The sequence below is a fragment of the Eurytemora carolleeae genome, unplaced genomic scaffold (assembly GCF_000591075.1).
Source record: "Eurytemora carolleeae unplaced genomic scaffold, Eaff_2.0 scaffold86, whole genome shotgun sequence".
Taxonomy (NCBI): domain Eukaryota; kingdom Metazoa; phylum Arthropoda; class Copepoda; order Calanoida; family Temoridae; genus Eurytemora; species Eurytemora carolleeae.
This window is the reverse complement of record NW_019396290.1, coordinates 36,663-46,396: the sequence shown is the minus strand read 5'-3', so window position 1 is coordinate 46,396 and position 9,734 is coordinate 36,663. Positions and strand designations below refer to the sequence as shown.

At 30.0% G+C, this 9,734-nt stretch overlaps 2 protein-coding genes across 7 annotated transcripts in view; one reads left to right on the top strand and one right to left on the bottom strand.

Annotated features, from left to right (window-relative positions):
- The window catches only part of LOC111700241 (uncharacterized), a 16,774-nt gene extending 14,677 nt beyond the window's left edge, over positions 1-2,097 (top strand). For all 6 annotated transcript variants that reach the window (XM_023471114.1, XM_023471111.1, XM_023471109.1 and 3 more), the window contains exon 9: positions 1,345-2,097. In XM_023471114.1, coding sequence (XP_023326882.1) covers positions 1,345-1,468 — 124 coding nt within the window. In that variant the 3' untranslated portion in view covers positions 1,469-2,097. The remainder of the gene's footprint in view (positions 1-1,344) is intronic.
- A 2,752-nt stretch (positions 2,098-4,849) lies between these two features.
- The window catches only part of LOC111700239 (retinol dehydrogenase 11), a 13,471-nt gene continuing 8,586 nt past the window's right edge, over positions 4,850-9,734 (bottom strand). Inside the window, exons 6-8 of the mRNA XM_023471107.1 lie at positions 7,652-7,700; positions 7,130-7,193; positions 4,850-5,045 (exon numbers count right to left, since the gene is read on the bottom strand). Of these exons, the coding sequence (XP_023326875.1) occupies positions 4,948-5,045; positions 7,130-7,193; positions 7,652-7,700 (211 nt within the window). The 3' untranslated portion in view covers positions 4,850-4,947. The remainder of the gene's footprint in view (positions 5,046-7,129; positions 7,194-7,651; positions 7,701-9,734) is intronic.

Below are 9,734 nucleotides of genomic sequence, written 5' to 3'. Positions count from 1 at the left end.
GGGGGGGGGGGGGGTGTCCAAAAATCGTTCTGTAGAAAAATTTTCAGATATTTAAAGGGAAAACAAGAATTTAAAGTTTTCTCTTCGTTGCAGTATCTCTGGATTTTCAATCAATTTAAAAGCTTAAACTACAATTTTCTAAATTAAGAAAATACTTTAAAAATTGGAAAGATTACAAGTAATCTCAATTCAATGATTGTTCATCACCGCTGAGGTCTTTTGAGTTTAAAATATTATCTTTGAAATGAATTCATAAAATTTACAAGTGCCAAGACGATTTTGACAGATGGTTAAAATTAAATTTTTTAAAAAAGATTTTGTACTTTTTGTAAATTTGATTTGATAGAAAATAAACTTTTTAAAATTGCACATTTCAGCGAAATTTATAAAAGTTTCTTAAATTCAATATTTTGCTTTGTCAATTGTGTTTTAGCTATATATTAACTATATATGAATGCGTCGAAAAATAACCGATTACTATTGTTTGTAATATCTGAATGATTTGTTTGGAATTAAATTGATTTGTTTACGATCCGAGTTGAATGTTGCATCTTTCCGAATTTGTATGGGCGCTGCGTTCTTCCGTGTGAGTCGTTTCTAACAATTTTCTCCTCATAGAAGCAACAGATAGAAGTAAGATTAGTAGCGATCAAAAGCGCTTTTTTATCGCATTAAGCCTATACCCTCTTTCATTTTTCGCGAACACTCCCTTTAATATTTGAAATATTGCGAAATGTGTTAATCTAGTCAAAATAAATTGTTTAACATTTAACCTTATTCAGCTCTGGAAATTTTTGTTTTATGAAAGTGAATCTCAACTTGATGTAGATTTGATAAGCTAGACATTTGCAATTAGAACTTGACATATTGGAGAAAGGCATCATAGAACGTAGAACACTGAACATGAAATGTGATTTACCATCACAAACTAATATTCATGTCCAGTCAAAAATGAAAAAAAAACTTTTTGTGTCTTAAAGAGTGGTTTAAAACGTTGAATATTATATATATATATATATATAAATTTACAGACCAATATTGCTATCAAGTAGTAAGAGCAAATTATACCTGTTAAACAATGTCCACTATTGTGGAAAACTTTAGTACTTTTAAAATTCCAAATTGCTTACTTACATATGCTCTTAAACAATATTGAGTTTTCAGCTTTTAATTTGTCTGACACCGAATTTAAAGAATTTGTGCCGTGGCTCTAATATCGTTAAAATTGTATTAAATTTTTCACGATTTATAAGCCGGTTCTCAATTGAAACCGGTTTTTGGGGGATTTGAGACGCGACTTAAATTCATTAAATTCCAACACTTATTCGACTGATATTATTTTAGATCTGGAATGCTGTTTTCACCTGACTCTTGTCGTCTTGCAATCCTTGAGAGTATATCTATGGCGTGGACCGCGGACAAGTACAGACATGTAGAAACAGCAAGGAACAAACCTTCCTCCATTTAATCTAAGCAGAGTCATATACTGACATGTAGAGACAGCAAGGAACAATCTTTCATCCATTAAATCTAAGCAGAGTCATATACAGACATGTAGAGACAGCAAGAAACAAACTTTCATCCATTTAATCTAAGCAGAGTCATATAAAGACATTTGGAGACAGCGAGGAACAAACCTTCATCCATTAAATCTAAGCAGAGTCATATACAGACATTTGGAGACAGCAAGGAACAAACCTTCATCCATTAAATCTAAGCAGAGTCATATACAGACATTTGAAGACAGCGAGGAACAATCCTTCATCCATTAAATCTAAGCAAAGTCATATACAGACATTTGGAGACAGCAAGGAACAAACCTTCATCAATTAAATCTAAGCAAAGTCATATACAGACATTTGGAGAAAGCAAGGGACAAACCTTCATCCATTTAATCAAATTCATACACAGACGTTTGGAGACAGCAAGGGAAAAACCAACCACCATTTACTTTAAGCAGTACTGTACAGACATGCGGGGATAACATGAAACAAAACTTCAGCCATTCAATCCCTTAATCCCAGCAGCCTACCAAAGAGTTTGATGAAATGTTAGAGTCATGTTTTATGAATAGAACTATAAATACCAATACCTGGGCACCCTATTTAATCCATGTTTTTGACAGATGAAAGCCATTGATTTTTATTTAACAATTTGTAGCATTTTAACAAATACGATAAAAGCAAACTTGTATCAAAAAATTATAAAATTAAATTAGGATTCACAGATTTTACAAAAGCAACTTTAAGGCCAGAAACCTTTGAATTTTAAAAATAGTCTTGTCTGCTTGTCTAACAGTAACATAAATTGTTATTGATTACACAACGAGATGAATGTTTTTTAATTATTATTTAATTAGATTTTGTTGCGCAGAATTGTGCAGAATCACGCGGAATTACAAGGCTCCAAGAAGTATGAAATAGAATTGGGAGATACAACTGACGCGGCCCGCCCTACCATATGATAATACATGCTTTGCAGCCAATTGAGTAAGAAATATTCAGAATAGGTTATAGTATACGCGGTAATTGTACATCAGACAAATTATTCAAATGTGCAAAGCATGTATAATCATATGATAGGGCGGGCCGAGTCAATTGTATCTCCCTTCTATTCCATACTCCTAACAGGGCTCCCGTTTGTGCGCAAGTAAATATTCATGTTGAAAAACCTTTCATCCAAACCAAAGTTATATTCTAACTTCCCCAAAAATTTGAAGGTCATTTTCTTCCCCCCTTTTCCTAAAGATATATATCTATTTATCTTGTATAATACTCTGACATTGTTTTTAACAATAACTTATATCTTCTAAAAAGAATATGTTATTTTTTCAAAGGGTAAATTAATATTTTTAACATTTTTGCTAATCAAACCAATTTTATCAATATTCGTAAAAATTACATTAGTTTCTACAAACTCAAAGATTTTCAATAAAATATGTTTGACCACATTTATCAATTTTTTAAATGCTCCAAAAAGGCAGACCACATTTTGGAAATGTCAGGACTAGGGCTATTTTGTGATAATCGTTTCATCAATCATGTTTGTAAAATTAGATTGTAAAGTCGTCTGATTAATTATAAATTAACTCCAGGTCTTTCTGATTAGCACTGTACAAAGCTTTTATTTAAGGGTACCCTCTGTGAATCGGACTTCCCACGGAAAAAAGCATCTATTTTTTTGAAATTTCGACTTCTGTTAGAAAACTAAGACGCCAGGTTTTCATGAATAAAAGCTTTCTATAAATAACCTAGCTAAAGTGCCAGGCGTTCCCCGGAAAATTTTAAAAACACTGGAAGAAAAATTTCTGAATTTTGAAAAAACATTTAGAATTTTAAACAACCAAAAAATCTAATTTTTTAGCCTATATTTACCCTACCTAAAAAAATGTCAGCCAATTTGGTTAAGCCGTTTGGCCAGTTATAGCTAATATATTTACAAATATACAAAAATCTAAACATATGAGTGAAGAGCTTCAATATGTATGTCATTTACTTAAAAAATAATCCGCTTTAAAAATTATAAATGAAATTCTGCAAAATGGTTTTTTAAAAGTTTTTTTCTGTTCCACAAAATGTCCACATTGTGTTCTTTTTTATTAAGAGTTATATGCCTATGTTTATTATTAGTTTAGACTAGATATGATACGATACTATATATAGTCTGGCATCATTTATAAACTCAATCTTATAACTAAACCGCATAAGAAAGTAAGTCAGACGAATTTCCGTGTCACGCACGTCTGCCCCATTAGTAAAAGTAAATTCAACATATATGAAGCATAAAGTCTGACCGCGTAAACCTTGTTGCACCGACTAGAACTAGGTACAGTACAAACTAGGACCGGAAAGGTTGACCCGGCTCGGAATTTCAAATGAACTACTGCTACCCGTGGTGGCTAAATTGAAAATAAAATCTGAGACAAAAACTGGCATAAAAGTTGTTGGTCACTTTTGATCATTGATCTGATTGGAATCTAATTTTTAAAGAATATAGAAGTAAAGAAAGGTTGGTTTCTGATGTGACAATTTAGGACAAAAAATGTCAAACATTGTAAAAAATTGATCACCGCAGGAAGCAAAGATATGACATTTTCCCGTTTTTCTGGTTTCATAGAGTTCCAAATTCATTGACCTCTGATACTAAATTGTCTTCCGTTCGAAAAAAATTAAATCAAATTTGACTTTTTACCTCTTTCTTGCAAAAAATTCAAATGTTTTAGAAATTATAATAATTAGTTTAATTATATTTAAAATACGGCAGCACATTTTTTCAGAACACTCGATTTTGCAGTTTACAGAGAACACTCTTATCATTTAAAGGGAGTGTTTGCGAAAAATGAAAATTGTTAAAAACGACTCTATACATTTGGAGTAAGACTTTACAATATCTAAAAAGTCTGAATCTTTTATAAATTTATTCTTTTTCTTTCAACTGAAAGATTTAACTTTAAATCAAAAATTATTATACTAATATTACAAATATTATAATAATACATAATTAAAACATTAGAGTTCGAATTTAATGAATATGAGCTGCGTCTCATATGAGCCAAAAACCGGTTTTAATTGAGCGCCGGCTTAAATCTTGAAGCTTTGAATACAATTTTAATTGGAGCAAACCATGCTCAAATTCTTTAAATTTGGCCTCAGGGTTTGAAAATGTAAACTTTAAAAACAAAAACGTAGAAAGCCTTGGTATTTTTCAAGCTTTGTCAAACTCTCACGAAATAAAAAAAAACATTTCCAAAGTGGGGATATGTTTAAAGAAAATATACCCTTACATACATGATAATGTTTTAAGTACAGTACAGTACAGTACAGTGCATACATTGTAATACAAACGAATATTAAAAACAAGAATAAAATTATTATAACTTAAGATTTTAACATTGTTTTAAGAAAGTATATATCTAAGTATATATCTAATATTGGTATTTGTTTAGAACTAATTTACAAGTTTCTCAGAGAATTCCCATAATTTTCTACTCCAGTCTTCATTGTCTAGTTCAGAGTTCTTCCACCACCAGGGTGCAAGTCGGCAATCTTCAAAAATATAAAAACTTAATTTTCAAAACACGAAAAAAAGCTGTTTCTACTTTATTTAAACAATTTACTATTTTTGAATTTTTAATCTTATAAATTGGTTACAGTTGAAACAGAATAGTTCTGATTTAAATTTGAAATTTGTCGAAAATTTGTTGGTACACAAAATGAATAGAGGAACTCTAGAATATGAATGGAACTGCAGGATCATAAAATGAATAGAAGAACTCTAGAATATGAATGGAACTAGATCATAAAATGGATGGAAGAATTCTATAATATGAATGGAACTGCAGGATCATAAAATGAATAGAAGAACTCTAGAATATGAATGGAACTAGAACATAAAATGGATGGAAGAATTCTAGAATATGAATGGAACTGCAGGATCATAAAATGAATATAAGAACACTAGAATATGAATGACACTAGAATATAATGAATAGAAGAACTCTAGAATATGAATGGAATTAGATCATAAAATAAATATAAGAACTCTAGAATATGAATGGAACTAGAATATAATTAATAAAAGAACTCTAGAATATAAATGGAACTGCAGAATCATAAAATGAATAGAAGAACTCTAGAATATGCATGGAACTAGAATATAATGAATAGAAGAACTCTAGAATATGAATGGAACTAGAATAAAATGAATAGAAGAACTCTAGAATATGAATGGAACTTGAATATAATAAAAAGAAGAACTCTAGAACATGAATGGAACTGCAGGATCATAAAATAAATAGAAGAACTCTAGACTATGAATGGAACTTGAATATAATGAATAGAAGAACTCTAGAATATGAATGGAACTAGAATATAATGAATAAAAGAACTCTAGAATATGAATGGAACTAGAATATAATGAATAGAAGAACTCTAGAATATGAATGCAACTTGAATATAATGAATAGAAGAACTCTAGAATATGAATGCAACTAGAATATAATTAATAAAAGAACTCTAGAATATGAATGGAACTAGATCATAAAATAAATAGAAGAACTCTAGAATATGAATGGAACTAATGAATAAAAGAACTCTAGAATATGAATGGAACTAGATCATAAATGAATAGAAGAACTCTAGAATATGAATTGAACTAGATCATAAATGAATAGAAGAACTCTAGAATATGAATTGAACAGGATCATAAATGAATAGAAGATTTCTAGAATATGAATGGAACTGGATCATAAATGAAAAGAAGAACTCTAGAATATGAATGGAACTAGATCATAAAATGAATAAAAGAATTCTAGAATATGAATGGAACTGCAGGATCATAAAATGAATGGCTGAACCAAATAAAAGGATAAAAACTTCTTCAAACTTTGGGAAGAAATAAGAATGAAATGAAATTAGAAACTTTTTAAAATCCAGATTTAAGTGACATAGTCTGTAAAATAATACCTAATCTAGAAAACTGTAGAATGTGAATGTCGTCTTTGTTTTGATAAAGAAAAATCAAAATTGTGTAATCTTAGATACAGAGTGTCCCAAGAAACATGACAGTTGGTGAATAGTTTAAAATGTCTTCTTCCATAATTAGTTAAGTTGTTTGATACTGAAGAGAATGATTAAAAATATTATATGACAATCATATTTTAGATAAATTGATTTCAGAGTAAAATAAAAATTAGTAAAAATATGAGGAAACGATCGTTTTTAAGAACAATAGTTTTGAAAACGACCCTTCGTTAACGTTCGTTAACGACCTTTTAATGAGAAAATACATACTATCATTTTTTTGTCATAAAAAGTTCAAAACGAGTGGTTCGTTTTCAAACCGATCGTTTTATTCTATAAACGAAAACAAAATAAAACGAACGATCGTTTTTGATCGTTTTTTAAAAACTAATAACAACCGTAGATACAAATTATTAAACTTTTAGTTAAAATCATTGCCACAACTCGGATTTTTTAATCCCTATCTTTTTGTCGCATAGACCATCGATATTAAAACTATGAATTCTGTTAGATCAAAAGTTTAAAAATCAGGTTGCAAAGATATGGAAATTTGAATAAGTTCTTTTAAATCGTTCAAATAAAATATTTTCTCGGTGCTAAATATATACCTTGATAATATTCTCCGTTCACTAAACCATTTTCTACACAGCAATAGATAGAAGTTTGAGCACCCTAATAAGATTAGGATTAATGTGGTCGCAAAATAGTTTTTTCAAGTTGTGATTTCAGTTAACGATTTCACGGTAAAAGAGAGAAAGAAAGAAAAAACAGGAGACAAAGATAGATAGATAGACAGAAAGTTAGATATACACAAAGAAAGAAAGACAGATAAATAGATAGATAGATTTGCACAAATTAAAAGAAAAATTTGGAATTGAGTCGTTGTCACAAATTCTGATTTTCTAATCCCTCTAAATTTGAAACACAAAGTAGTACTCTAAGGCAGATCATGGACATTTTAAACTATGAATTATGTTAGATTAAGGAGTAAGATTGCAGTTATATGAGGGTTAAAAAAATTGAGTCTGTGTCAAAAACTCAAATCCTTTACACAAAGTTTAAACATAAACTAAAAGGCCTCAAACTAATTTTAAAGATTCCAAGATTATTTCTATTATGACAAAATATACCTGTTTAGCTGTTTTTCCATAGATATATGAAAACACCAGAAGCATTTTTCTTAAAAATTTTTAAAAAATTATTTTTTAAATCTTTAACATTCGCTAAAAAAAGTCTCAAGTTCTGAAAAAAATGGGAACGCATCCAGCCTAACTAAATATCTTTCCAAAATAATGTTACGATTTCAAGGACTAAGATAACGAAAACGATTTACTCGCCACAAAATCGAATTTTGAAATTAAAATTTCTTTGTCATTTTGTGGTGAAAACCTTGGACTTTTCAATACTCTTTGTCAATTTTATACAAAAAAATAAATCATATTTTGAAATTACAAATATTTACGAGATCAGATTTAAAAAATAAAAGAATTTGAAAATTAGAATTTCAGACAAGTAACAAGTTGAAGTTGATGTGGAAGTATAGATTTAGAGTTTTTGATTTTTAGACGATTTCATTATTTTTGAATAATTAAGCAATTCAGCGATTGATATACAGGGTAACCCAGAAAGGATGAGACGATTGTGAGATAATTTATAAACCCTAAATGAACTAGGTTTAAAGTAAATCTTTATCTAAAGAGATTCTAATCGACATTAAAGTCTGATTTAAAACATTATAGAAACCGAACGTTACAGAAACCGCTTGGTACAGGGTGTCCCAAAAAAACAAGGGTATTCAGTGGTAAATTGGATATCGTCTCTGTTATGAATTATCATTGTAATACCAAATTTCAAAAGCCATAATATTATTATGTCTGCTAGAGTTTACTTTATGAAAAGGGTAAAAGACTGCAAAGATGTGTCTATAATGTCTTCAAAAGATGAACAGTGCAGACGGACAAGTTTACTCTGTTTGTATACTTTGATTTTCTTGTTTTAAGTACAACCGTATGCAGTCAAAACATAAACAAACAAAATGTGAACATAGCAGACGATTACAGCATTCTCAGAAGGTATCACTATACTAAATCAAATAATTATTTAAAAAGACGATATCGAATTCGTCACTGAATTCCATGTTTATTGGGATCAACAAGGCGTATTTTGCAAGAGAATATCTTTTTATATTTTAGAAAAATTAAACTTTTTTTGTAAAACATTGTAGCTTATCATTATCATTTTCATTATTTTTATTTTTTAACATACCCTAGACTATGCTACTAACAATTTTACTGTGTATATTTGTACTGCTCTTATAGTGTTTAAGGTCCCCCAGATTTTATTATGTATCGACATCATAAATGAATGCTTACATCAAATTGCGTGTTACTATTTAAAAAAACTATTTTATGAAAATGATAAGTACAGTTATATTTTTAAAAAAAGAATTTCCAAAATATAAAAAATATTCTCCCGCAAAATACGCCTTGTTGCTATACCTAGCCACGGGGCGCCATTTTGTATTTCCGAGCCTAGCCAACCTTTCCGGTCCAAGTTTGTACTGTACCGCACGGACATTGGCTTAATTAAGCAGACAATCAACAGGGCTAGCCGGTGCAAAAAGGTTGACGCGGTCAGACTTCATATATGTTGAATTTACTTTTTTGAAAAGCCCTTGACTATGCCATTTCAAATATGCCAAAAAAATTTGCAAAATTTAAATAACCAGAAATCAGAAATAATCAAGAAAAAATAAAAAATTTGCAAATTTCCTTTGACAGTTTGTCTGCAAAAAATGTGCATTTTTTTCGCAAAACTTGTACAATTCGTTTCATTATGTCAAAGGCCTTCCAAAAAGCTAAAGGGGATGGTGGAGTTGGCACATTTGATGTAGGGGGGGGGGGCCCTGCCTTCGTTTTTGGTTCAAATCTTCCAATTTTTTGGGTGCGCGCCTAATTAGGGTTCGAAATTCCTATAATAAAATAAAATTGAACTTTAATGACCTCTAATGACCTCTAATGACCTCTAATGACCTCTAATGACCTCCACCAATAGAAAATATTTCAACTATTGCTTAATGCATATCAAACGAAAGCTGGGAACCCAGGGAATCCAGTAGCAGCAACAAATCCAGTGTTTGACCTTCTAATGACCTCTTACGACCTCTAATGACCTAAATGACCTCCAAAAATGAAAATGTTTTAACTATGGCTT